This window comes from Gavia stellata, chromosome 8, assembly GCF_030936135.1.
Source record: "Gavia stellata isolate bGavSte3 chromosome 8, bGavSte3.hap2, whole genome shotgun sequence".
NCBI classification, from domain to species: Eukaryota; Metazoa; Chordata; class Aves; order Gaviiformes; family Gaviidae; genus Gavia; species Gavia stellata.
The window spans coordinates 41,806,024-41,833,616 of record NC_082601.1 but is presented as its reverse complement, the minus strand read 5'-3'; the positions used below and the strand labels follow the sequence as shown (position 1 = coordinate 41,833,616).

Here is a 27,593-nt window from a genome sequence, read left to right as displayed (position 1 = left end):
CCGCCAGAAACTTGATGAAGCTTGCGTGCTCCTTATTTTCAGGAGTTAGCATCTATCCAATCGGGTGGGGTTTTACTGCGAGGGCAACAGATGCTTCTGTGACTCCAGGAGCAACTCCTTGTTCAAAACCACAAAAATTACTGAACTTTGCAACAGAACGCTTGCAGGGGAGCACATTTACATTAGCTAGGCTTACTTGAACCCATTTTTTGTCATTTACACTGAAATTAAGTTGCACACTGCTCAATGTACGGGTGCATGCACATACCTGCTACTCCACAACACCTGAGGAATAAATATGAAGAGTTCCGTTGTAAATGTGGCAAGCTAAAAAGCAACTGAAAAATGAAATTTACTGTATAAAGCATTGGGCAGCCTTACCAAAGCGATCTGTAACAGTAGCTAGTTTATCAGTTGTTTCCAAAAGGAAAAGCATAGAACTCTTGTGTTGCTATCGAAATTCAGTCGTTTGCGAGGCTGAAACTTGTTATAATAAAAAGGCCAAAAAAAGCAATCGAGGAAAAAAACGCCAAATGCCAAGCGTCGGCTATTACGGGGTCCCTCGGGTCAGATCCGAAGGCTCATCGATGAGATGCGTTCAACTGCAGAAAGTACTGTAAGTCGAGCGCTTTGCTGATGCTGAGGAACACAGCAGAGCTGCTTAGCTGGCGAGGGAAATAGCCAGCACATTAAAAAAATAGATGTTTTGTTAGCAAGAGAGCTTATATAAAACATTTTCTTCGAAGCTTTTCTGCGTACTTGGTGTTTAACCTGTTCTTTTCATTTCTCCTGCCCAAAGGTCGTGCTGTCTTCGCTGTACGCCAGGTCGTACCAAACATAAAGTGGTTTAATCATGTAATTCAAACCGGTTGATATACGCGGCATATCTAAAGCCAGTTTATTCCTGGTTTGTGCTGCTGAAGCTTTATTATCTAAATTATTTTAACGTTTCTACCCAGGTTTTCTGCTGTTGAGAGGTGTAAACCAATTGTGGTTGAAGAGGAGGACAGGCTGTCGCTGGTTAGGCTGAGAGCCTGGGAAGGCGGTCCTCACGTTACCTTTTTCTGGGCTTAACCCAGACGGGGTGTTACCGGAAGGTTACGTTGCATGGACAGCAAGCTTTTGGTAGCGGTCGCGAGTGATGGCGGTAGTTGCCTTCCTTCATCCTCCCGCATTGTTTTGGACCGTTTCAGCCCTTCGGAGGTTGTTTGGCTGGCAGAGCGCTTTGTTTGAGCTTGCGGAGAAAAGAGCGTGCCTAAAACCAGCAGCGGCGATGCTGAAGAGTACTTTTAAAAAGGCAGTGCCTTGCCGTGCTACTGGTGGCTTTGCTGGCCGGTGACACTAGGCACAGAAGCAGCAGCATGCCTTTGCTTTGGTCGTGGCTACAGAACCTGCAGGGCTCCATAACAGTAACTGTGACCAACTTTCTCTCTTTTGTGATTTTTTTCCTTTTTTTTCCTTTGTTTAAGACCGAGCTTTGTTTCTGGCTCTGCAGGAAGCTGGTAGCCTATGGCAAGGGACTGGGGAGATAAGACTTCAGTAAGATAACTAAATGAAAAGGGCAGCAGTGAAAAGATGGTGCCGGCTTTTGACTGGACTGAAACTTGATATACGCGTCAGCCCAAACGCAGTTTCCCCACGGCTCTCAAAAATTATCCGTTTGTCAGAGGCGATGCGCTTACTGCTGGATTTTTAGATGTGCGGGTGCTGGTGGGGGAGCCGGCAGCGAACCCCTGAAAGAGAAGAGTGACCGGAAGAAATAAGACCGCCATCGCTCCAGCTCTAAAGTAATTAAATAGCAAGCTAAAATGTGTTGAGGTGAATGCAGGTGAGGAATCGGAGCCTTTAGAGGGTAGGAATCAGAGTGAAATGAAATGCCTTACTGTGCCTATTAACTAGATTGTGCAGACAGTGCAAAGTCCTGTCACTGGAGCATTTTTTTGTGCGAGTCTGCAGAGACGTACGGTAGTGAGAAGAAGCCATCTCTTAATAATTGGTAAGCCTCAAAAGGTACGGATGGGATACACTTCAAAAAGTCTTCATGCTGAACAGATGATTATGTCATGGCCTAGAAATCTCCCAGCTCACTTTTCTTTTTCCCCAAAAGATGTAAATTTTCCTGGTTTCATCCAGGTCAGAATTTCTAAGGGATGTTTTTGTTGTATTTTTACTTCTCTACAGCACCAGCCAGACTTGGAAAACCGAGGTGCATGCCCAATTAAATCACAACCTCAATTAACACTTTTAAGACTCCTCTGCAAGAGGAAAGAATAGGATTGTGTCACTGTGTGCTAAAACTGAAGGATATCTTCAGCCTCCAACTTGAGAGAATATCCAAAGTTGACTTTTTTCCTTTCTCATCTCAAGAAGCAAAAATGTGCGGTTTCTAATCCTTTACTAATTACATGCATGTGCTCCTGTCTGAGCCTTTCCAGACCAGATCTGCTTTGGCTGCTTGTGCAACTCCCGCAGCTCAGGCTAGTCATAAATAGATACCTGAGATTGCTTGGATTGGCCTCTTGCATTCACAGAATCACTAAGGTTGGAAAAGACCTTGTAAGATCATCAAGCCCAACCATCACCCCAACCCCACCATGCCCACTAAACCATGTCCCGCAGTGCCACGTCCACACGTTCCTTGAACCCCTCCAGTGATGGTGACTCCACCACCTACCTGGGCAGCCTCTTCCAATGCTTCACCACTCTCTCAGGAAAGAATTTTTCCTAATATCCGGTCTAAAACTCCCCTGGTGCAACTTGAGGCCATTTCCTCTTGTCCTATCACTTGTCACTTGGGAGAAGAGACCAACACCCACCTCACCACAACCCGCTTTCAAAAAAAGAGAAAAAAAAAACCCAAAAGCAGCTACAGAAATTAAAGTTACTTGTCCGGACCCCGAGTCAAGGAGACATAGAAGTTTTAATGGGTTTAAAATACGATTGCAGTTGCGGTTTTGAGAAGTAGGCAGAACTGCAGTTTCGGTTGGTATAGGCGCACCCAGCCGTGGTTTCAGCTGGCTGCTGTGGTCACCATCACCAGTGGGAGGGTGTTGGTATAGGTCAGTGCCTGCTTTGGCTGGCATCCCGTGGGGCAAGACGAGGGTTTACTGGTGCGCCCGTGCTGTGTGCACACTGCAAGTGACCCGCGTACACGGTCCTTGGGAAATGTCCACCCCTCTGCCCGTGCACGGGGTGACTCTGTGCAGCGTGGGCTTATGGCACACAGCTTGTCCTTGCCGTTCACATCATCACGTATTTGTGAGCCTAGAAAGGTTGAGCACCGCTGCCTTCAGGAGGGCTGGCCAGTAATCTCCACTGCAATCTATAAAAGAGGACAGGTTTCCCGACTGGAGGGGTGTAGCCCATGATCTGCAACGTGCTAATGGGCTTTGGTGGTCAGAAGAGCTGCCCGTGTTCTAGCTAAGGATCGGGCCCCTTTTAGACACACCATCGAAATCGTTCGGCTTCTCAGGTCACTTCTGGAAATAAAAGTCATTCCCTCCTGTGAAGTAAGTCTTACGTTCAATTAGAATTTGGTCAGATCTTTTCTTGTTCGCTTTCTTATTTAAACAGAAATCCACTGGCACTAGCATTTTGCAGACAGATACAGGTTTTTCTCCATGGAGCCAGACTGTAAAATATTGCTGAGTTTACGTGTTAAAGAACCATGTTAATAAAAAAGAAAAAAAGAAGAGAGAGAAAACGAGAATATCCCATAGCTTCAAATGTGAGCGGGGTAGGAGCTGTGCAGAGACAACTTGCTTTATATTTTTAAGAGTTCGCCAACCTCCTTGCTTGGCTTATTGCTCTAGGACAAGTTAATTAAAGCCAATGGAGAATTTAAAATTGGGGAAGGGGAACGTTGCTTAATTATGTCGTGGAATTTCTCTCTAATTCATGTCCTTTCGAAACCCAGTCTTGGTGAAGCCCCTTGCCTGTGGCACCCCACGCAGAGCAGCCCCGGGACCGGTATGGCAGAGTGTCACTGGCACACGGGTTTGCTGGCGACTCCGTGGAATGTATTTGGAGGCTAGATAAACTCACCTGCGTACGGTCCCTTGGAAACGCAAGGCATCCGTTTTGTACGACTGATGGCACTTCTGTTACAAATAAGTCACCAAGATTTTGAATTTTCTGCCTGTGGACGTAGCGTGGTTTCGCACTTGCGAGGGGATCTTGGGGGGCGTTGGGAGGGGAGGCGTAGAGAACCAGACTAGACTTAGGGATGCGTGGAACATGCAAATGCTCGGAAAAAAATGAGGGAAGTGAGTGTCCAGACAGTGACTCTTCTGATAAAGTTTTGGGACTCGTGAAATTAATATGTGTCCAAATCCGATGTTTTAGCTGGTGTTTGTTGTCACATTTGCATTATTGTGGAGGCAGACGGCTGGTTGGATACCAACGTACGTGTTAAAATGTGGAATAAGAGAGAGAGGAGAACCTGAGATGTCACGGTGTAAATTTTACTGTAAGCTTCAGCAAGGATGTTTCAGTAGCGCAAGGAAAATACCCTTCAAAAAATGACCACCATCAAACGTGATGCTGTATTAAGAGGCAAGTGTGTGGGACATCGTGGGGGAGAGAGCTTTGGTTTGTATTTTTAACAGTGGAGATGTGGCAGACCATCTCATTGCCGTAGTGGGATGTACTGGAATCAACCCAGTCTACAGGGAAGGCTTTCAGGATAAAGCAAAAAACAGTACTGACAGCCCAAGAGTAATAAAGTAGTAAAAAAAAAAAAATAAGAAGCTGGTTTTCTTATTCCTCAGATTTGAGACAAGTAACTTGGGCTAACGGGCAGAGCTTCTTGTCTTCCAGAAAGGTGTCTAGTGCCCCAGAGCTCCAGCTCACCGAGCAGGAGCAGGAGCGCGTGTTTCTGAGGAGGGGAATGGGACGCAGTGCCTGCCTCCTCTGCGGGGAAACGGGTTGAGTCTCCAGTTAATCATGAGAATAATTTGTCAAGCGGTATTTAATGGACAGCTTATGAGTATGTATGTGGGCAGGGTAGCTTGTAAATTTGAATGTGCCTATTTTCTTTGACAGCAATCAATAACTGTGCTGTTTATTAATGTACTTTGAGAGGTCTTCTCAGACTTTTTATGATCGGTCTTGGGCTCGCTCGGATCAGTCAAAAAGAAATGACAAAGCGGAGCGGGAGTTCTGTGTTTACGATCAATATCGTGCTTTTGTTTTCATGCAAATAGAGGAATTGTAGTACGCTCTTGCTTGGGGCCCATTTGTACCACCCAGTGCAAGGCAGCAGGCTTGGTGAGGAGGGCTGGATTGCAAAGTAGGGGCCAAAATCTGCTTGGACTGCAGCAGGAGCAGGCACGAGTTTGGTTCACGGGATGGTCTTGGTGCACACAAACGAGATTCCCTTTGGAGAAACCCAACTGGCAGCTCCACCTGCCCCCAGCGTGCTCCAGACCCTACTTTGAACACAAGGGGCCAACCCATGGTGCTTTGAACCTCTTGTACAGTTGGGAATGTTTCATTCAAAGGATGAGGCTCCATCAAGGAAAGGTAGTGCCCCTGGATCGTTAATAGATAGGGTCCTTGGCACCGGCTGCTCCAACCTCCACGTCTGTTCATTCCTATTGCGCGTTTATTTGCCGGCGTTGGTAGAGACTGAGTTTTCCACGGAAAGCAGTAGATAGAATTACACCGCCTGGCCCAAACCCAGCAATCACCTCTCATTTAAGTGCTCGCTTCCAGGTTTCCTCAGGGTTTGCGGCGTAGTTTGGGGGTCTTTTGCTAACGCCAAATTCTTGCTGGCCTCAGAGTATTTGATTTTGGGTTTTTAATGGAATCTTGGTAAGTACAGGTTTGTCTGAGGTGGGTATATTTACCAAACGTCTACTTGTCAAGCAGAGCAAAATACTACATAAAATACATAAAATACGAAATATTATTTTATATATGTATATAGTGCCCTTTCGCTGTTAGTGCAACAGTCAGTAAAACTAGTTTCACTGCTTTAAAAGAAAAAAATGTAAATCTTTTCTGGAATACGCAGTTTTTATTCAAGAGTACATTGGGTAGCAGTTTGCAAAGCATGCGAATAAAATCTGGCTCGTGTTGGGGGGGCGAGGGGTGCATCTTGGGCCTCAGTTAAAAGTCTGAGCTTCCTTTAAGCGGCAACTACATCAGCAGTGGAAGTGGGATAAGACTCACAGTAATTCAGCTCAGTACAGCGATGGAGGTGTGTGCGTGTCGTGACCGTAACTTGCCAAAATAAAAAGGGAATTTTGGAGAAGAACGAAAAGAAAGATTTCAAGTCTTCAGCGAGTATCTTCAGGAGGAGGTGCTCAAGGGGGTTTATGACATGATAATAATCGTGGGGGGATGGAGAGGTTCGCAGGCATTTGGAGGTGGTACGCTCCGTGGAAAAATGGGTTCTTGTAGAAAGTGCTCCTAAGAGTAGGGGATGAAATTGAGAGGAAGTGTTTGGACTGGTTACCTTCAGCTGCACATTCATCTCCCGGGGAAAGCAACGCGTCCCACCGCTGGTGAGCACACGATGGGGAGCGAGGCAACGGACCGAATCATCCAGGTGGCCTTTACTTTCCGGATTCGCTGAAGCTCTGGTAAGGAAACTCCCAGCATTCAGCAGCTACAGCAGATTTTGGAAATATTTCTTCCCGTTTCATGTGGAGTCCTCCACCACTCCAGAAGACTACAGAAATCAGCTGAAATCAAGATGTAATTCCAGTGCTCTTTCCTCCCGTGTCCCCTGCTCCCCTCTTGCATCCGCTGGATGTCCATTTCTGTAAGTTTTCCCTTCAGAACAAACCTATCATTTTTCACCACAGGATATTTACAGCTTCAATCAGTGCCAAATTCAATTGGCTTCTGATCTCATCGCTGGAAGTTATAGATGCAGATATTATTTGCACTGCGGTTAATTATGGAGCAATCAAACTTTGGCTTTTCCACTGTAATTTCCTCTGCCAGCTAATTTAATTAATCACCCCCAGCTCAGCTCTTCCAGCTGCGACCGGCAGGGTCATTAATTAGACATGTGGTGGTAGCTCATAGACCAGTTCCTGTTAAGGGGCTGCTGCCCACTTGATCTCTAAGGGAGCGATAGCTTTTTTCGAAGCATCCAGGCAGGATTCGAGGTAGCTGCCAGGTTACTGTATTCCTCAGAAGTGGAAGCGAATCCCAAAAGATGGACTGCAAGCGAACAGCGGGATTGCTGGGACTGCCGGCACTCAGCTCACTGGGCATGGTTCGGCGAGGCAGGACCGGGATCGGTTCCCCACCGAGATGCGATTTAGGGTCTGACCCGGCAGTTCTCAGTGGTCTATCCTTTCTGGTCTGATCCAGGAGCTAAAAAAAAAAAAAAATATATGCTCAGAAACTTGGTAGACCTCCTTCTGACTTTTTGTGGGAACTTGTCTGGCTTTTGTCAGATGGAAAATACAACATTTCCTAACGCAGACAAGAAATTAAAACATGCATTTTAATTGCTAGATCACATCAATAAAAGGAACATTTTTTTTCACTGTAAAAGCCGTACAAAATGACCAGCTAGGTCTGTCACATTGTTTGGATCTCAGAATAATGAGTAATTATTTTTTTTTGTGAGGGTGGAAGAACCTTTTACAGTAGACAAAATGGGTTGACTACTTACAGCTTAAGCATCTCATCCCGAACATTATCAGCAGAGGGCACGTGATCTGGGGCACATGATGGCCCAGCCTAATAGCCCTGCAAAGTCCAAGTATTTTGCAGGGAAGACAAGAGATCCTTAGTCTTCGCTGTTGCATGGTCTGTCTTGATAGTCAGCGATAACAGACCCTGCCGTTGGGTTCTACTCTGCATCTGAAATATCAAAGCATCCTCCAAAGCCACCGTGTTCTCCGCCTGCAAATACAGTTGTAGGCATCCTTTGGTTTATTACCAGGATCATCTTTATCCTCCTTGGAGTGCCAGCAAAGCCCCTGGTGTTCCCGTCACACCACATCCTGCTTCTTGGAGTAGGTAAGCCAGAAAAGCTGAAAATTGCCGGGATAGTTGTAGGTCTTGGGCAGCTTTTTCAACAACATACGACAGCGAGCTAGTTTTACTGCACTTTGATTTCGAACCTGTTGCAAAGCTGTCATTTCTAATCAGCGCATCTGTCTGCCAGCGGTAGATTGCTGATGGATTAGTTGGAGTCTCCCCCGCTTCTTTTCAGAATAGGCAAATTCCGCTCAAGACAACTGTTTTAATCATCTTGGGTCACAAAGCCTCCTTTCAGACTCTTCTGTCCAAAACATCCATCAACCCCACCCAGTAATAGTAAACTGAACGTAAAAACTCGGTTCTCTTCACCGCATGACTGTAACTGTGCCTTTTGTAATAGCAAAACAGCACTGTGGGCTCAGGCGAGCTCCCTTTTCTGAAGGAGGAGAAGGTGCTTCTGATGCAACCCTCCCTTCAAGTGCAACATACTCTTCACTGGTGGCTTTTTTTTCTTCCTTGCATCTCTCAGAAGATTCCCTTAGTCTGAACTGTTTTGGGAAGATGCTTTCAATACAAAGTCCCTTCCTTGCTCACAGTCAGGGAGAGCTTTAGGGATTTTCACAAAGACGTAGTTCAGCAACTGTTTCAGAGTGGAGGGGTCACATCTGCTTCTACCATCACAAGAAGATTGTTGACATGTTATTGCCATCGAAGCCCTGAATAAGAGAGATTTGTAAGTGATAAGAAAGCAGCCAGTCTTTTCAGAGAAGCTCTACACCTTGCTTTGGAGCAAAAGTTAGTACTTCTACTAGACATCAGTGCCTACAAACTTCACCAGCTAGCAGCCGGATCACCGTGCAAGAACGCTCCGTTTGGAAAACCTTTCTCAGCTTGAAGTCGATAGTCTCATAGCTGGAAATGCTGCCGCTGGAAGGAGCGGGACCCGTGGGGATCTTATATCTTTATCTTAAAAAGGTACTGCTAAATAATTCAGAGCCCAAAAGTAGAACAACTGCCAGCGTTAACTAGAAGGTAATCCGCTGTGAAGACCTGAGTCTGGAAAGGGTCCTCAGTTCCTCGTTGAAGAAAAGCAGCATGTGAAATTCCTAAATTAACCATCAGTGTTCTGTAGGCAAGCTGGCAAATTAGTTTGGTTTTTGCTCTGCAAAAATAAGAGTCGCACTGGTCTTGATCAGCAGATTGCAATCACCCTGTGCTACTTCACCTACTCATCTCACTTGGTTTTGTTTTATTTGAGCAATAAATATCTTAAATCTTCCCAGAGCTATTGCATGTCTTCTGTGGAGACTTATCATAGTCCTGCCAGGCATTCATCAAGGCTTCCGATGAACCACCGCATTAAGTATGCCTCTGTTCCTTATCAATCAAAACAGTTTACTTATAACTTTACTTTTTCCTCCTGAAGTAATCAAAATTTGATATTCCACAGATTGCAGAAAATTGTCACTGCTGTATTCTGGGCTAATCCATCACATGAAACAGGCATAATTTGGGCATCAGAAGAGCATTAAATGTTTAAATAAGCAAGAGCCGGTCAATGAGAGACTCCATTAACCGCTCCAGATGACAGGGCAGAAAAACGTTTGGATCACAGGTACGTTGGGAATCGCAGCACAGACCTTACAGAGCAATGGGGCATCTACATTCTGCAACAGGCAAAAGGTTTTCTGTGTTCTTCGTGATGTTGCTCAAATACTCAAAAGAAATATATGCGCCAACAGAATGGTGTGAGGTTTTTTTAGCTTAAGCTGCAGTATGAAGCTCATTCAGCTCTTTGTGGAAGGTAGTCCAGGAGATAGTTAAAGACGTCATCACTTTCTTGTAGCCTTGTTTTCTTCTGTACAAGCTAGTAATAGCTTTCGGGAGTAGCGTGTCTATTAACGATGAGAAAGGGGAGAAAAAAGTCATTTTTATCCTGTAGACTTGAGCAAAACATAATCATTTGCCATCTTCAGTTCTAGAAATACCTGCCCTGATAGCAAATGCAATGGGCAGGCCCCGTGTGATGAGACTGGCTGGTGTAGACGTGTGTGTAAGACGTTTCACTGGTTCCAGAGAAGCGCTGGGGGACTTGAGCCCGCCTTGGACTATGGAAGGTGATGAGACTTCTCACAGAAACTTCTCAGCCGGAGGGTGGCTGCTGTATTTCTCTATGAAACGCCAATTCCAGTGGATTTGGGAGAAAATTCTCCGCGGAGAGGCCGTGGATGTGGGATTTCCTGTGCTTTTATTCTGCGGCAAGGCCCCAATCCAAAAGCCTCCTTGGTGGAGGGATGATGGTCTTCTGGTGAGCATTATGATCCTCGCGTGATTTGGCAAAGTAGTTGTAGAGTCGCGCTGGATCGAGGATATGATTTGTGTGTACTCGCAGCCCTCAGTTCTTCTGTCCTCTCCTATTTGAGTCAAGTTGCATTTTAAACTAATTTCCCTTTCTAGTCGTAATTACGTGGGTACCATTTCCCTTCGGTCGGCATTGTAAACCAAGCCCTTTATTTTCAAAGGGAATAAATGCTACGTGCAACCGATGGCGTTCTCCCGCGCCAGGGTATTTTGCACTGATCCAGGGCTACATCTTCTCTTCAAAATAAAAAAAAGACCTATTGCAATTAGAGCGTAAGCCTTCTTTTAAAAGGGTGACTGGCAAGGGGAAATTATCAAGACTTGAGACAGTAATTATCAGCCACTGAAAACGGCAAATCAAGCTGTCCATACCAATATCCCGGAGGAAGGTGCCCCAGGAGCTGCGGAAAGGGGTTAGATTAGAGCCGCCTGGGTGCGAGCCCTCTGAGCCGCGGAAGGTGCTGATTGTAGTTGTCAGTTTTCTGCTGTTAGAAGCTCTCCTGCTATAAATACAGCCCAGCCACCCTCATCTTAAAAGGATCCTTAAACCTTCCTTTTCTCCCCTTGCACCGCTTCAAAAACACAGCGGCTGACAGTCCAAATGTTTGAAATAATTGGATTCTGCATTCTAATTCATCTGTAAAGTATTCGTTGATTAAATTAGTCTAATAGATATTATTTCGTACATGACTGCGTAATTTCATCCTGATTGGATCACTGTGGCACTAACGAGTCCCCCCATTTACTATTGACTTGAGAATCACAGAAGGCTAGAGATAAATATCATCTTGTTTCCATTTTTTTCTTTCCCAGGCTAAAAGTTAAACTGATTTATACTAAAAGGGCATACAGCCCATGCTCAGGTACAGTTGTATTTTAGTCTTTGAGACCAGTGTTAGAATGAAAAAATACTGGTTTATATAATCTTCAGCCCTCTTTTATTTACTCAGTGGGTTGTTCTGAAGCAGAAAGATTAACTGACCATTTAAATTCCTTTGGGGGAAAATGGAAATATTTTTAAATAAAGCACATTTTATTATCTCATCAAAACAGATAGGCGCATTGCAAATGAACCTCATAAGGACCGCACACAGTCAGGCAAATGAAAATACTCCCTTAAAGAAAATGTTTCAAGTGAAGTGGGTTTAGCCTCTATTAGTAAGATTTTTCTTTGAGCTGCCGTTTGAGTGTAACCAAGAGAAAGGAAGAGGAAAATAAAATTGTATTTCGTTTTCACGCTAAATGAGAGCAGATATTTCTTTCCTAAGTAAGAAGGAGCTACCTCGGAGTCCCGCTCATCTGCCGGAAGGATGACGGGCTCGCGCCCCTCTAGATCTCCGCGCGCAACCAACCACCCAACCCAAGCAGACCTCCTCCTGCAGAGGGTTTTTTTGTTGGGAAGGGGTTAACAGTACGATGGGCTTTTTCCCCTGCCCCAGTGGCTGGAAACAGCTGGCGGGTTTTGTATAGCGCCGGTGAACTGAGCAGTCGAAAGGAGTTCTTGGCAAACACTCGGCCTGCCCGGGACAAGAAGAGGTGGGTCAACTCAGGAAACCGTTTTCATGAGCAAACGGAGGAAACAATGACCGCTCAGCAGGAACAGAAGGGAGACCCGCTCCCGCTGAATAGCTCCCCCCAAAAAACCCGGCTCAAAAGGAAGAAGGTCCATTCGCTTCTGGGAATCCAATAAATTGTTTCAGGAAGTGAAAGTCTGTCCAGGCTAATGGAGCCGTGATTGACAGGTGGTTCTCATTACGGTGCCCATCAGGGGACAAAGTGAATTCCAATGTTATTTAAGAGGTTAAGTAGAAATAAGATGCAGGTGACAGCCCAAGGCTGGGGCATCGTACACCGCTCTTCTTAAGGGTGGTGGTTTTTTTTTTCTTGTGAAGAGCCTCCACAAAATTTAAAAGGAGTGGGGGCAGGGGAAGTTTGGCAAGTAAAATTTGGTCCTCCCGTGACTAACGATGAGCTTACCTGGCTGCACATGAGAGGGAGCAGGGAAATGAAGGTCGCTTTGGTAATTCTTGCATCGAAGAGTACCCGTTCCTTATGTCCACGTAACGTGGATGTTACGTCTGTCGAAGAGGTGCAGCGAGGTGAGCTTCCAGCACTGGCTACCGTGTCTTGGTGCTCTTGGGCATCCCAACGGAGGAGGAGGAGGACAAAGCGCCGTGAAAGACTATGGTGGTTTGTTGGTCTTGTCACAAGCTCAGAAGATCCTGTGACCCTTTTCCTGAGCCCCCCCAAGCACGTCTTTTAGCGCTCAGAGCCAAAACAACTACAGCCATACGACGTTTGTCTGCTACTCGTGCTGTGGCAGCTGATGAGAGCAAATCACAAAGCGTTTTGCTCAATCAGGACAAATTTGAAGTAATTTTGAATTGAAATATGCGGAGGTCGCCTAGGGTTGGGTCAGGTTTCTGGGTGCGCTTCTCCAAGGTCTGAGCCTAGTTTGAGAAGGAAACCACGTTACTAGTGACTCGGGCTGCCTTGTGTTCTTGACCAGGAGGCATCTTTGTACCGCCGTAGGCTACAAAGCTGAAACTAAAGTCTGTTTCTAGCTTTGTTCAGCAGAAAATGAAGGTGAACTTGCTTAGCAAAGCATCCAAAACACAGTGTGGCTTGCATAGACTGTAAGCACCGAGATGCGGTTTAAGCTATGACCAGAGGTTTAACGGAAATCTGTACGTATGCTGAAGATGCTAAACCATACAGACTGTTTATTTCTCTCTGCTTTTTCCTTTTTCTGAACGCCTAAATAAGCAGCATTGGGTGTCTTGGCACTTGTGGATGTCACAGGATGGGAAGCTGAGGGATCTGCTCTGAGTCACGGTATTGATAGAATATTGCATGGTGCATGGTCAGATACAAGGATGTAATTTAACCGAGAGATTCACGGCTGGCTCGTGAATGACGGTGAGACTCCCAAGTATGACGTGTGTAATAAATCTGGTTCGATGCAGAATTAATGTGGTATTCAGAAAGATTATTTACCATTTCACGTTCAGACGTGACTGTGTACGAGAAGTAAATAGCTGAGCACAAGGCATTGGGGAAGGGCACTTAGAGGGGAGAAGAAAAATACCTGCTTGCGTTGTTTCACAAGTGCCTTCCCGGGTAATACTAATGAGAATTGCACTTTAAATGCAGGATTGATTTGTGATGAGATCAGCTCTAAAGAGTACATTTGTGGAATGATAACCTGATTGGTGGCACTGCCTCTTGAAGGGCTGGAAGGGTCTAATTGGCATATAACGCACTATAAATTTATTAGCGGCTTCTGCTTTCCCATTGGCGGACCTTCTCCTGTTAACCACCAGGAAATTACCAATTTTCAGGAGTTAGTCACTCAAGTCGCACCGCGTCTGGGTTTTAAAAAGAAGCCTACATCGCCGCGCTTATAAATCCTGGCTTAGCGCTTGTACATCAACAGCCGGCTGGAAACGGGTCGCTTCTGCAGTGGACAACTTGAGCACCGTGTCTTTGCCATTCAACTTCTATCCTCCTTGGCTTGTTCCTCCTTCCCACCTCCTTGCCGCAAACCCACGTTGCACAGAGACCATTAGGAGGTAACTATAATCAGTTTGGCAGCCCTTGGGCTGCAGCTGCCACAAACCAGAAATTACAATTTTTTGGCAGTTCACATTCAGGGCTTTGATGTACTTATTGATACATTCAGCCCTGGGGCATATCGGGCAGAAGAGGACATACCCACTATTTATTTTTTTTTCAGGAGCACAATAGAAATATTCAGGAGCCGATGTAATTATTTCAGTGACTTTGCTTTTAAGATTGAGTCACAAATTAGAAAATAATATTCACATGTTTCTTCTAATTGGTAACAGATTAGGGATATTTTATCTTTTTTAAATAATTTCCAAATGTGTCCTGAAGAGGGATTTGCAGGGAAGTAGCTGAAAGAGAGAGGGCACTTGTGCACTGAGAGCGCCTGCGCAAGAAGCTTTAATTCTTTAATTCTGGCTTTAATTCTGGCACACGGCTTTTAAATCCCTGCACACCTCTCTGCGGAGGTGCTCTCGAAGTGGAACTTGCTGTCACTTTTGGCAGGCGTCTCCGGTGCGGGTTTTCTTTGCTGTCAGGTTTTATGCGGGTTTCCCACTGTTAAGCACCAACCGTATGGCTTGTAAATCATAAAAGCCTAAAGGTTCGCAAGTGATTAATAGGCAGAGGTGCGCAATTAGAAATGCCTCAGCAGTACTTGAGCGCTCGAGTGTCTTTTGAAAGCCGAGTCCATCTCTAATCTCGCCTTTTGGGGCACGTTTGGGCAACCCCAATGTTGCGTGTGCCGTTGTTGAAAACACGCAAACAAAAAACCAACGCCGAGGTTTCCTTTCTTAGGTACAGAGGAAACCTCATGGATTTCTGTGGATGTTACCTGCTGAGGATTTCTCAAGTCTTTTTCTTTTTGTAGTCGTAGTTACTCAAGTTTATTCTTCAGCTCCTTTGCTTTTTCAGAAATGTGGGCTGACCTACCAACAGCCTTTTTTACACTAATTATCATTTGTGGTTTCAGAAAGGCATCAAACACTTAAAAACCACATAAAACTGAGGTAGAGGGAAGTCCCATCGCTTGCTGAACGGAGGGGATACCTCAGGAGATCTAACTTGCCAAGGCAGGCGTCACTTTTACTAAATAGAAAATAGTCATTAAAAAATGCGACTAATGGAAGAGGCTGATGACATCAATGATTTCTGTAGAGCCCTTAGCGTCGGTGAGATGTAAGAGGCAGCCAAAGCAGCTGAAGAAGTAACCGTTAGAGGTGGCGTAGCGGAACAGGCAAAGGTGTGTTGGTGGAGAGGGGAAGATGTGTCAGAGAGGAAGAGGAGGGTATGGGATATATTGGAATTGCCGACGAGGAGACGTTGGAAGGTGAGAGGAGCAGAGGGGCGAACTCCAAGTCACTAGGGAAGAGTTGGATGGCGGAGAGGTCCCTGTAGCGTCTGAAGAAGGGGGGTCACAGAAATGCTGCCCACGGGAATGGTCCGGGACTTCCCAGCCCTCTGAACCTTCAGCTGCAAACGTGCCTGCCTTCCACTACCGACTTGCGCGGAGCAAGCATTTGTTTTTATTTGCTTGCTGCTCCAAATGTGTTTTTCTTCACAGTCTATGCTCAAATACAATGTTTATTACTTGTATTTTCACTTTTATGTCTTATATAAATGCAGTGTAATGTTGGGTTGTTTTTTTTTCCAAATACTCCAAAGAGTATCATCTTATCGCTTCTGCCGGAATTAAGATCATATTAAAGCCCCCTGAAAGGGCTTTTGTTGTTCCTTGCAAACCAAACTATAGGATTGCTCAGGAGTTACTGGTAACAAAGGCTCAAAATTGTCGAGAAAATTTCTGAAGGTCTTTGTGAAGTGTTGTAATTCGATTGTCCTCTTCCAGTTCCTGATCCTCGGGTAAAGAGTGCATTCCCCTTCTGCAGCCCACAACGTATTTTTTTCCATTTTGGATCATTGAAGTCACCTTTGTGCGCTAAGCAAGCTCTCATTTGAGATCTCTTTAATGTCTATGCTGCAAGTTTGTCAGCCCTTTGGGTAGACCTCGGAGGGCTTTTTTTCCCCCCCTCTCATTATTTATAAGGCATTGGTGCACTCGTAGTTACGCTACTTCTCCACTTTACAGCATTATGAGCAGAGGAAAAGCTCCATTTCTCTTCTCTCATCTGTTTATGATGTGATACGTTCCAAAGCAGATCACATCAGCGACTGTTATGGTATCCTTAATGCGCTGTGATAGTCGCATCACGGGAGGAGCCGCTGGAAAGCGCGTCGCTGATGTACGTCCCTGTTACATGCCACATTACTCAGGGTCTGTGGGAACCTCACTTGGCTACCTCGCTCTGTCTCTCACCTGGCACAGATTATTGAGATTTATGCATTGAAGTATTTGTATGTCGCTCCCCGCCCCAGCCCCGGCTCTGAATACTCTACAAGAGCTTCCTCTAATACGAATATGAAAGCAGAAGCCTGGTTTGGGGTGAAAATGGCCGGATTTTTAGACGTAAATAACCAAAGTAACAGATTACCTTCATTTCCATAGAACATTTCCTAATAGTTCATTTTTAATGCCGTTAGGTGTTCAAAACTATTTCCACGTTTTGTGTGAAAATTGATGTCAAATGAAATTTTCATATTTTTTCCTAAAAAAAAAAAAAGGTAAAAAAGTACGTAATGATTTCTTGATCTATATTTGAAATAATATTGCATTAAGTGTAGCCTTCCTGTAGGAGAAAATTGGGGTTAACCAATAGCAAATTAATGGAATCTTCTAAACTGAGTGACTGTATATCAAATTATAAATTGAAATTTCCAGTCTGTCTTAAGGTGCTGGCCCAATGCAATTTGATTTATACGCTTAAGACATCAGATTCAGTACGGTTACACCTGAACAATGAAATGCATTAGATACGTGTTTGCAATTGCTATTCTCTGCATATATGTGTATATTACTGCAAACAAGCAAGAAGAAAATATACTCCTTGGCCTTAGCATTTCCATGCAACTGTTGTAGAGCAGCTTTTGGCTTTTTTTAGGTAATATTTGTAGCATGCCCAAGCGTTGAGGTTGATCACCCAAGAAATGGAAGCAGTCCACGTATGTATCTAGAACCACACAGCGATAACTCACTAGCCTGTGGGGGTTTTTTGGTAGCCAGCACAGTGATATGTTTTATGTTTTGGTTTAAATTTTCCATGGATGTGTATATGCTTGTACATCAATATCTAGGTAAAAGGAATCGGATCATGAACTCAGTAGTTTTTTCTGTAGGTCGGCAGAGGGTGGTGGAAGGAAGCAGTCATTCGTGGCTGTTGTATTCCAGATTCTCATAAGGTCTCTCCTTGCGCCTCTTAGCAGAAACCCATCTCCCTCCACTGTTCACAATGCTTTTTGAGTTGTTTTCACCAAGCTAAGTGTTTAAAGTCCTTAGAGTTCACCATTGTTAGGGTTTTTTCCCCTCCTAAATGTTGCTGGCAATGCTGTTTAAAAAAATTGTAGGGATTTTGGGGTTAGTGGAAAAGTACAGTTTGTGGCATTCCTCAAGCTTTTTGTTACATCTCTAGGGACTCTTTTCATTTCACATAGTTGCACGGAACAAAAAAAGCTTGCATTTGTATGGAGAAAAGAGTTAACCAGCTTGCAGGGCTTCCAGTTGCCACACTAACGATCTTTATTCTCAGCTTAATAAGCCTTTTCTTCGTATCCGCAGTACTCCCTACCGTTGTATGTCACGTAGCTTTTGCTTAACTTTATACGGGGTAAACCTCAGATGTGATGCTTTTTATCAAGTATACCTTAAAAATTATTCGACTGAGTGTCACGCAATGAAAACATAAGTTTGCTGCAATTTTATGTGATACATCAGAGCCCACAATTGCAGGATATTTTATCTAAAAAGCCTGAAGTCAGTAAACCTTGATGTCTCGGCCAGGCTGGTAAGTAATGTTGGGCAATAATAAATCCTGCAGGTGTCTTAACACCTAAAGGAGAGCTGCTGGATCCTCCGTGGCATCACTGGAAGGCTAACCTAGAAGTGCAGAAATAACAGCTATTTTGGAGCCCTACGTAGTGGGATGCTGTCAGAAGAGAGGGCAGAGAAAGTGGAGAAGCTCCACTGAACCCAAATTACGATTATACCGGTAAGTGTCATGCAAGACACGAATTTGAGAAGCCCATTCAGACTTGCACGTATGAGCAATCTCTGTCCATCATGCACGGTAGGGCTTTTTTTTTTTTTTTTCCTTAAACACATAGTTATAAAAGGAGAACTGAAATATGTAGTAGTAGAGCTAACGGTGGAGAAGATCCTGACCTGTGGGCTCCAGAAAACAGCTCCCTGACAGCGCGAGGGGCTTTGGACGTGCTTCTGATGGGAAACCGCCTTCATTTGTGTCTTTTGGGGCCGGTGTTTTGGTTTGGTTGCTTGAATAGGTCTGGTGGTAGGAGAAGTAACTTGAACGTGGAATATTTCTACGGCACTGAATTGTCTCTCTCTCGCCTCTCCTGGCTGGTGGGCAAATCTTTGCAGGTTTGACAGTGGGTTGAACTCTGTCCTCAGCCAGGTAACTTCCCCAGCAAAGACAGTAATTAAATAATTTCCAAGCTGGGTTACTGTGCTGCTGGCCCGCAGAGCCCTGGTCCAGAGTACAAGAGAAGACGCAGGTTGGCTTATCTGCAGCTTTCCTATAGGGCTGCTCTTCGTCCATCAGGGATGTTTAACCTGTAAGAAGTAATAAGCTTAATAGGTTGACTTTATTTAATTATTAATGATCCCTTTCTGTCCTTACAGCTCATAAAACACCCTGTAGGTTGGCAAAACACTCATAATATTGATCAGGAGCCAGAGAGATATTTATCTCCTCTTTGCCCCAGCGCACATAAATCTTGGTCCTTTGCCTCCTTTTCCTCAGCAGGCGGGATTTACAGTGGCCCGTTTCTTAAAAGCTTTTCGTAATTAAGGAATAAATACCCATCGGTCTTTGTTTGCTGTCTGGAGCCCTCTTGTTTGCCGGGAACCTGTAGTTCGCCGGTGGGCTTGTGCGCCTTCCCCCTTAGCAACGCAGCCGGGGAGAGAAGGCATGCATGCTAGGAAGCAGTCAACTGCTAAGCACTTACTTTGCAATAGAGTGGGGTCTTCTCCTGCAGAGAGAGGAAGCCCCTGTGTTTTCTCAGCATATTGTTCCCAGCTCCTCTTCCATGCCTCTCCTCCCAGTTCCTGCTTTGCTTGGGGCAGGAAAACACTTTGGAAATTCCTTGCTGCTAGCCCTTTCTTCTCGCCTTCTCTTCTTCTCCCCCCTTTGCTAGTTGCAATTAAAAACATCATGAACCTTTCCCAACATTTCAATCCCGTCTCCCCCCGACCCTCCATGTTTCTCTTTTACCCATCCCAACGTTGCATCGCCGACCCTATCCAAAGCAATACGGTTTATCGGATGCGCGCGGGATCATCGCGAAGGGGTTTATTTAAACAGCAAGCCCCGGCACAACCGGCTGCCCAGCGCTGGTCATTAGGTGATGCGTGCTTCTTGCATGCCGAACCACGAAGCTAATGACACATTCTGGGACTCTCCAGGAGTTTGGGAGGGATGGGGGTTAGATTTACTTCATTTTCTTGGAAGAGACACATTAACCTTGTCAGCTGGCCAACAGGAGAGAAAATTTGGCAGTGCTTTTGCTGAGCTGGCCAGGTTACTACTGCGTTAAACGGTTGTGCTTCAGTGAGCAACCAGAAGTGGCAACACACGGGCACGGCACATGCGTGGCAACGCTAGGGAGACCGTTTAGAGGCCTCCTCAGTTACAGAATTATTTTCTTTAGCAAGAGAGAAGAAAAGATTAAAAAATTCAAGAGCTTTTTAGTGTTGTTGGAGGTGTGGAGGATAAAACTTCACTTCAAAATGCCTGCACCAAGCCTGCTCGGTGTTTCTGATGGTGGGAAATCAATACTCTGCCGTGGTAAATACCTGCCGTCCGTTACGTTTTTAATGCAACCTTTCAAAATTTCATCCAGCCTTTTAACCGAACGATGAGTAATTTTGGATAACGAGCAAGCGACGCAATATTTTCGTCATCCTTGTTACCGCTTTGGTAAGAACGAGGCTGCTCTTGCGCCAGAGCCGTTGAATTGTGATGGCAAGTTCTCAGGCTCTTCATCCGCATGCTGTTGCCTACACAATCAGTTCTGAGTCGCCGTATGAACACGGCTTTTAGTTCCACCCTGCGCGTCCTTTTCGTGTTTGCCTTTCGTGCCTCTCCGCCAAGTATATGTGAAGGACAAACGAAGTAGAAGGCAGAAGTGAACGGGGGCGAGGAAGAGTAGGGTGGAGAGTCGACAGCAGCGGTACGAGGCTCCTGCTTGGATTTGTCGGGTGTAAAACCGCTCGCCTTTAACCGAGGAGGGAGAGCCACATGATGCACTCTGCAGGGCTGAGCTGTGTAGGACGTGGGCTCCTAAATGAGCATCTCTGGTGCAAACCCACAAATGGAGAATGCAGTGTAGCTCCTGGAGCGAAGCTGCGCTCTAAGCAAATCCGCTTTTTATATTCGCTCGTGCTACCTAGTTAGCCCTCCCCCCTTACAGCGCCCGGTATTTATGTTTCCAGATAATAATGATGTGATGTGGCTGGCAGAGTAATTTAAATAATTGGACATTATCTTGAGAAGCAAGCACCTAATTAGATCAAAATAAACTGAGAACTGAAATTTTCATCTGTTTCTAATAACCCTTTACCTATGTACAGTACCACTGCCGTGGCAGAGATTTCATTATTCACAGCACTGTGTGTACTTACTCGTGATGGAGGTTCCTGCAAGAGCAAAGAGCTTGGTCGTATATTTTTGGGGCCGAGGCGTAGTGGCTCGTTCCTCTCCTGGTACCGCAGAGCATTTTGCAGCCTGGTGTATTTGGCCCTTGCATAACCAGTGAGGTTTGAAGTTTGTAGCGGCAGTCTGGGTTTGAATGCGTAGCTTCAGCCATAAAAGGCTCCAAGAAAGCCTAATCTTATAAATGTATTTTTTTTCTTTCTCTAAGTTCATTTAGTAATTCCTTTGTGCATATGCATTGAAAAAAGAGCAGCTAGCATGATCGCTGAAGAAAAGTCAAGTCATTTTAGGACATGTGAGGAAGAGGCAGCTCACACACTCTCCAGCATTAGGTATCGTCGGGACCATCTAAGCGCGCGATGACGTTGCCTCTCCCGCACCCTGGCTTTAACCCGGTCCTGAGAAAAGGACTCCGCTGGATTTTAAAAGTTCGGTAAAAGCGTCTTGTTTTGGCTTTGACAGCCACAATTGAACAAGTCCGGCGCTGAGGGAGTCGTTTAGAGTGGCAGTTACCAGGATTACAGCTAAGGGAAGAAAACGAGGGAAATATTTACTAGCCAATGTACGTTTCCTTTATTTTTAGGGATTGGTTCGGTGTCTTTCTCCTGATTAGTTGCTCTTCCTCGCTTTTCCTCGTGCTCTTATTCAGTTGATTTATTTAAAGGTATGTCAGCGCTGGCTGAAATGAAACACTGTGCCTCCTCTTCCTGCTTATTGCTGACCGCTCCAATAATTCATTTTTTAGCTCATTAGCTAAGAGGGGATGTGAACAGTGGTCCTCCGGAGGACTGCGGAGAGGTCAAGTGATCTACTGCTGACAACTCTGCTCTTGGACTGGCCTTCCTTGGGGGAGATGAGACCTCAGCCAAGACACGCTGTGGATCTCAGAAGTGAAATAGGGGCATCAGAGAAACAATTCCAGTATTTATGGCTTGGCTGTCGGGATTTCTGAGATGAATGGGAGCGGCAGAGCTGAAGCTGTCTTCCAGGAAAGTCCCCAGGACTTCCCGTTCAAAAGAAAGTCGTTTGTGCCGGAGATGTAGGGAGGGTGTCCGTGGACATCGGCTTCCTAGATACTCATTCAAAAACAGTCCCTCTACATTTTGGCTGTCCATGAGGCATGGGCGAGCGTGCTTTTCCTCCTACTTCTATGAGAAAGTTTGGTTTTCTGCCAGAAAATGCGAACGACATATCTTTCTTGTGCCCGGTTTGTACAGCCGAGTAAGATCTATATCTCATTCAATAGCTGACGTCAGTGGCGCGCTGCCCCCAAATGCCTGAGCCTTTTAAAACACCTTTCTTTTTGTTTGTAATGTTTGCTGTGTTCCCACCACAACCCTTAATGTCACTCCAAAGGTTGAATTTGGCCTTAATGCATTGAGTCTTTCGGTGACCTACGTGGGCAAGAAAAATCGGGCGGGTTTTCTGAAAAGGGAAACCGAAGTGAGGTAAAATAACCACGTGCGAAGGTGGAATTTTTAGGTGAGCGGTGCCCAGCGGCACAGCCGGCGGCTGGCTGCGGGGTCCTGCTCTGGCCGGGCACACCAGTGAGCATCTCCTGAGGGACCCGATGTCTCCTGCCCGGCTCTGCAAGAGATTTCCTCCGGTGAAGGGATGGATCCTGACCAGAACGTACAGTCAGCATCAATGCAGAGCATTTATGGGTTACTTGATCATACTGCAGGAGAGTGGCTTAAGGAAGGACCATCTGCATCCTCTCCATCGCTAATACAGGTGGCAGCACGTTCCCCTTCCTCAGAGTCAGATTTAATTTTTAAATGGGTTTTCTGTTCTTTGCCCAGCCTTTTGAGACAGTAGGATAAACCTGAGCAGGATCGGGTTGGGGTGGGGTCTCTCCTGCTTTCTTGCAACCTTCCGAGAGCAGCAGGATCGCCTTTGCTCCTACGCCGCACGCTGCCAAGGTGAAATTCGTGCTGATGAATTTGTAAACCAGCAGCCTGAAAGGTCTGAAAGCCGCCGCCTGAACTGGGCACGGACTGCCTCTGGGTCGGTACACACCATGGCTCGCTGTTGCGGTTTATAGGTGAATCGTGATTAGAAGTGGGAGACTCGTGTAAAACAGCTTGTTTTCTAAATGGAGAGGGAATTCTCTCTTCAAACCATGGCGATCGCAGCAACTGATGCTCTTGACAGGAGCCAAAACTTACTATCGCTCAAAAGATGGTCTGGGGAAGAGGGGGGATTCATTTGCAGACTCTGTACGTATTTAAAAACGTATGAGCGCTTTACTAAACATTCTTGAAGATACACTAGATGGTTACTGGACCTAGAAGTGTTGCAAGAATGCCAGTTTTATTGTAAATAGTTGCACGTGTGTTACTTCAGCCTCCTCATTGCACTGCTTTTGGTTTGTTGGTTTTTTTTTTTAACCTTAAAAAAATACAAAGGCAAAAACCATGAATTAAGGATGCAATAGTAAAAGAAGCCCTTTTCTTCCTCCTCTCCATCTGGAATACCTGAGATGATACTCTGTTTTATCAGATCCTGCCATCAAAGGTTAATTTGCAGCTCCCCAAACGTTGGGTTTGTTGGGTTTGTTTTTTTTTTTTCCTGGTGTGTCTTTTAGCTTGCAGGAGTCATTCAAAGGTTTGATTTAAACGAAGCACTCTTTGTGTTGATTTTCTGTTTGCGCTTTTGCTCTACAAAAAAAAGCCCTGGACCCGTTTGTAAGGTAAGTTGCGGTCGGGGTAGAGAAGCGGATGCTTTGGGAAGCTGTGCCTTGAAAGCATCCGGGCAGGTCAAAGCAAGGTCACTCCGCATGTACCAGGAAATGATGCAAAACTAATCCAGATTTGCTGTTGGAAGGATCTGTTTACCTAAGTATTTAAAAACAGATTAGGGCTAACCTGACACTAGATTACTGAGAGTAGTGTAAACACGGCTGAAAGGCGTAAACAGAGCTTTGCCTTTTGTAGTCCAGAGGAGAGAATCTGTCACCAGTAGCAAGTTGCCTGGCTTAGGTGATGTGTATGGTTTTCACAGGCTGGACAGATTACCTGAGGTACCTCTAAATGGGACTTTGTCTAGGGCTAGATCTCTTAGATCATATAATTGTATGGTAATTTTTTTAACGGAGAGTCAAGGGACTTGTTTGTAGTCCTTGTTATCCTGTAACCTAAGAGCATCCCGAAGGCTTTTGATAGTTCTTTGACGCATCAGGAGGAAATGGCGCTTCAAAGTATTCTTTTGGTGGCTTGCATTTTGGAAACACAAACAGAGGAACCATCCCTATGCCTTTTGCATTGGAAACATTACTCAACTTGCAGAAGGAAAGAGCACCCCTGCAAGCAAGGCCGTGGCTTTCAGGGCTTGCTCTCCCGTCTGAAATGCAAGCCCGGGTGCATATCTGGTCTTAGATACAGAAATTTGGTGCGCTTTCTGTAACGTATTTCGCCGCACAACCTTAACGTGGAACCAGGCTGCCTGCTTTGTCTTTGGTCTTCGTGACGGTGGGGGCTCTTGCATTGACCTCTTGCCAGTCCTCAGGGCAGCCCGGGGTTTTTTAAGACCTCTGGGCTGTTGTGATCTTACGACCCTGTAGGCACGGCATCCACCAAGGGCGATCTGGGGCGTTGCGATAATACGACTCGGTAATGATGAGATGGGTGACGCAAACATCACTGCCAAGATAAGGTTTGGATGAACTGTTTCTATGAGGGCTTTCTTGCCAAAAATTTGAAGGGGGAATAATTTTCCTGTTGGTTAACTGCTGTTTGCTAACGTAACGCTAGCCAAAGCTGAACTTGCACCGTTCTCCAGAGTCAGCGAAGTTGGGTTCGAGTGACCTGTCTCCTTTGGCTTCTCTAGGGAAGAAAAAGAGCGCTGGATACGTGCGAAATATGAGCAGAAGCTCTTCCTTGCCCCGCTGCAGTGTCTGGAGCTTTCTCTGGGCCAGCATCTCCTGAGGGCTACAGCCGAGGAGGACTTGCGGACGGTCATCCTGCTCCTTGCCCACGGGACTCGGGAAGAGGTGAACGAGACCTGCGGAGACGGTGACGGGCGCACTGCCCTCCACTTGGCGTGCAGGAAAGGAAACGTGGTGTTAGTGCAGCTCCTGATTTGGGTAAGTACTTGGTGTGTGGGGAGGGGGCTGGCTGGGTTGGCTTTCCCTTGGTTATGTCCCTGAGCAGGACCTCCCAAACCTACCTTCCTGTGGGTTCCACAAAGCCTTTGCTGGTGTCCCGAGTCCAGATGTTCCTCATTGCGTGCTCTCAAAAGACAGCAACGTGGTAAAAACGTCTATTTCTGCCTGTCCGCTGCTGCTTGATGGCAAGTAAAGGAGAGCGTAGGAAATGAAGAAGAAATTTCCCTAGCACCTCTTTGAAACACCACCATGGTACATTTTGTTCCATGCATGAGCCTCTCCCCGTAGAAACTTTTACGTATGTGAGTGAGTGCTGCTCGCGTTGTCAGGCTGGTGTCCTGCCTGCTCTCTCCTCCCTCTCCCCATCCTCGGTTACATTCAAACCAAGCTGTCCCGAGTCCGCTCCCTCCATTTTAACGCTCTCTTGGCACCGCAGCTTCCAACAACACACCTCTTCTTTCTGTAGTACGGCGTCGACGTGATGGCACGCGATGCCCATGGCAACACGGCCTTGGCCTACGCCCGGCAGGCCTCCAGCCAGGAGTGCATTGACGTTCTCCTGCAGTACGGCTGTCCCGACGAGCGCTTCGTCCTCATGGCCACTCCAAACCTGTCCAGGAAGAACAATAACCGGAACAACAGCAGCGGAAGGATGCCCACCATCATCTGAGGAGCTCACTCGTGTATTCGCTGACCTGAGTTACATCCGCAGCCTCATATTCCTCCATCCCCATCACAGCTCTGCTCTGTGAGTCTGGTAACTCTCCTTTTCCCTTTTCCCTTCGGTACATCCCTGTCCCATCCGGAAACGGCGCGTCTGGAGAGCGCGAGGGGATGAGAAGGAGCAAAAGGGGCTGCAGAGAAAGCAGTTCTTTCAGTGACAGCTCTCGAAGGATGGAAACAAGCGGGCGAGAGCACGTGGGTTGAGCAGGACACGCCGTGCGTGGCACCGGGACCATGGGAGAGCGGTCGTCCCCGGGGGGGGGACGCAGGCTCCCCGAGCGTGGAGGGAAGGGGCGGAGGGAGAGGCGAGCGAGAGGAGAAGGAAGGAGAGATGGTGACTTTCCGTAACTGACAGTTAAGCACATCAGTACATTTCACCTCTACCAAACGCGACGCCTGGATTTCATTCTCTTCTCTGAAGAGCTTGACGGCATAAATCAGAAGCAAGCACAGAGTTTGTCAGGTTTGAAGCTCCTATGATGGTATGTGTCAAATCAGTTGTAGCTAATCTGTCCGGGGAGAATACTGGCTTCATTACACTTGTATAGTTGAGTTCTTCCAGCATTACCGCTGTTTAATAGAACATGATTAGTCATCACGGAGAAAAAAGCATATTAGCTGAGGAGGTAGTTACATGGCACGCTTCGGTGATTGCTTGGATGTGATTGCAATATTCTTAGAAGCATCATATTATCTCAGACATGTTCTTTCAAGCCCTTGGAGCCCTCCTTTCTAAATTCACTGTCATAATTTAGTATCTGTTTAATTTTTCAGTCCAAAGAGAGGAAATGAGTTGCTGAGTGTTATTTGACTGCAGTCTCCTTGGTGTAAAAACAAAATGGAAAAAATAAATAAGAGTAACTATGAAACACAAAAAGGAATAATGAATACCGCTAAGGAAAAAACATTTCAAGTACATTTAGTGAAATTAATAAACGCATTAAAGGCTAATATTTTTTCAGCCAGCAGAAATAGGTTCTGTCATTTTGCCAAGGTAAACGTGTTGAGTTTTTGGTCACTCCTGTGATGCATTGCCTAACTTATACAGATTTTTGTATTGTGTCTAGGTTATATGTATGTAAAATCTATTTGAATAAAAAAAACCAGAAATATGCATTGATATTTTTTTTTTTTGTACAGAAAATTACATCTCTGTTAATTTATAAACTGTAATGGATGTGAACTAAATAATGTGCAACTAGTTAGGATCTGTGGGTTGCAGATCATTGTACATTGAAAATATTCCCAGCGGTTGAACTCTTGTTTCCATCGCAAGCCTTTGAGGAACATATCAGAAGGAGATTATGGCACGTTTGGCATGGGGGAAAAAAAAAAAGCGTACGAGACCTTTTAGAAAGGAAAAAGAGGCTGTTTCTCAGCGCTCTAAATATATTTTACTCCAGAAGTCACGAAGCTTTCACAAGCCAAGACAAAAAGCCCTAGTCTGGCTGGGGGAAGATCAGATTTGATTAAGTTCAGAATTGATAGCCTTCACCGCGGCGGGCAGGGCATGGCTGCGCTTGACTCCCAACTTGGCTGCTTTCGGGAAGAAAAATGGCTTGTGAAAGTAGCCTGGACAGTTCATTTGAATTCCAAGTTTTAATACTTGATTTGATTATTTTGGTATTGCCGGGCAGATCCCAGCTTCTCCTGTTTTCAATGAAGTAGGATTCTGGCACGGGGAAGCAGGCTTGTACGGGTTTTGGCAGGCAGAAAAGTCATTTTTTTTAAGCGGCATATGGCAATGTGAGGATGGGGGAAGGGTGTATCACGGAGAAAGTTGAAAACTCAACTGAATTCGATGGCAAAGGAGCAATTACGTGAAGGCAGTGAGGTGCACACGGCATAGTAATTTGCAAATCTACCTGTTCGGATGTATTTCCCAAGCCTTCAGTGGTGCTCTTCCTTGGGGCTCTGCGTTCCGTTTGGCATGCAAATGGGAGGAGCGTAGCGATTGCTAAATACACTATACGTGGACAAAACGTGAAGGAAAAAGCGTAATCTGGTTTTCTTAAAAAAAAAAAAAAAAAGAGAAAATTACGGATTTGATGTAAAATCATCAATTTGTGGAAGAAAAGCGAGCCTCAAGGTGGAAGCACGAGAAT

General features: G+C 45.7%; 1 protein-coding gene across 2 annotated transcripts in view; it reads left to right on the top strand.

Annotated features, from left to right (window-relative positions):
- Positions 1-26,628, top strand: part of AGAP1 (ArfGAP with GTPase domain, ankyrin repeat and PH domain 1) — a 391,933-nt gene extending 365,305 nt beyond the window's left edge. For both annotated transcript variants that reach the window (XM_059820051.1, XM_059820050.1), the window contains 2 exons: positions 24,489-24,744; positions 25,232-26,628. In XM_059820051.1, the coding sequence (XP_059676034.1) occupies positions 24,489-24,744; positions 25,232-25,435 (460 nt within the window). In that variant the 3' untranslated portion in view covers positions 25,436-26,628. The remainder of the gene's footprint in view (positions 1-24,488; positions 24,745-25,231) is intronic.
- Positions 26,629-27,593: the final 965 nt, after the last annotated feature.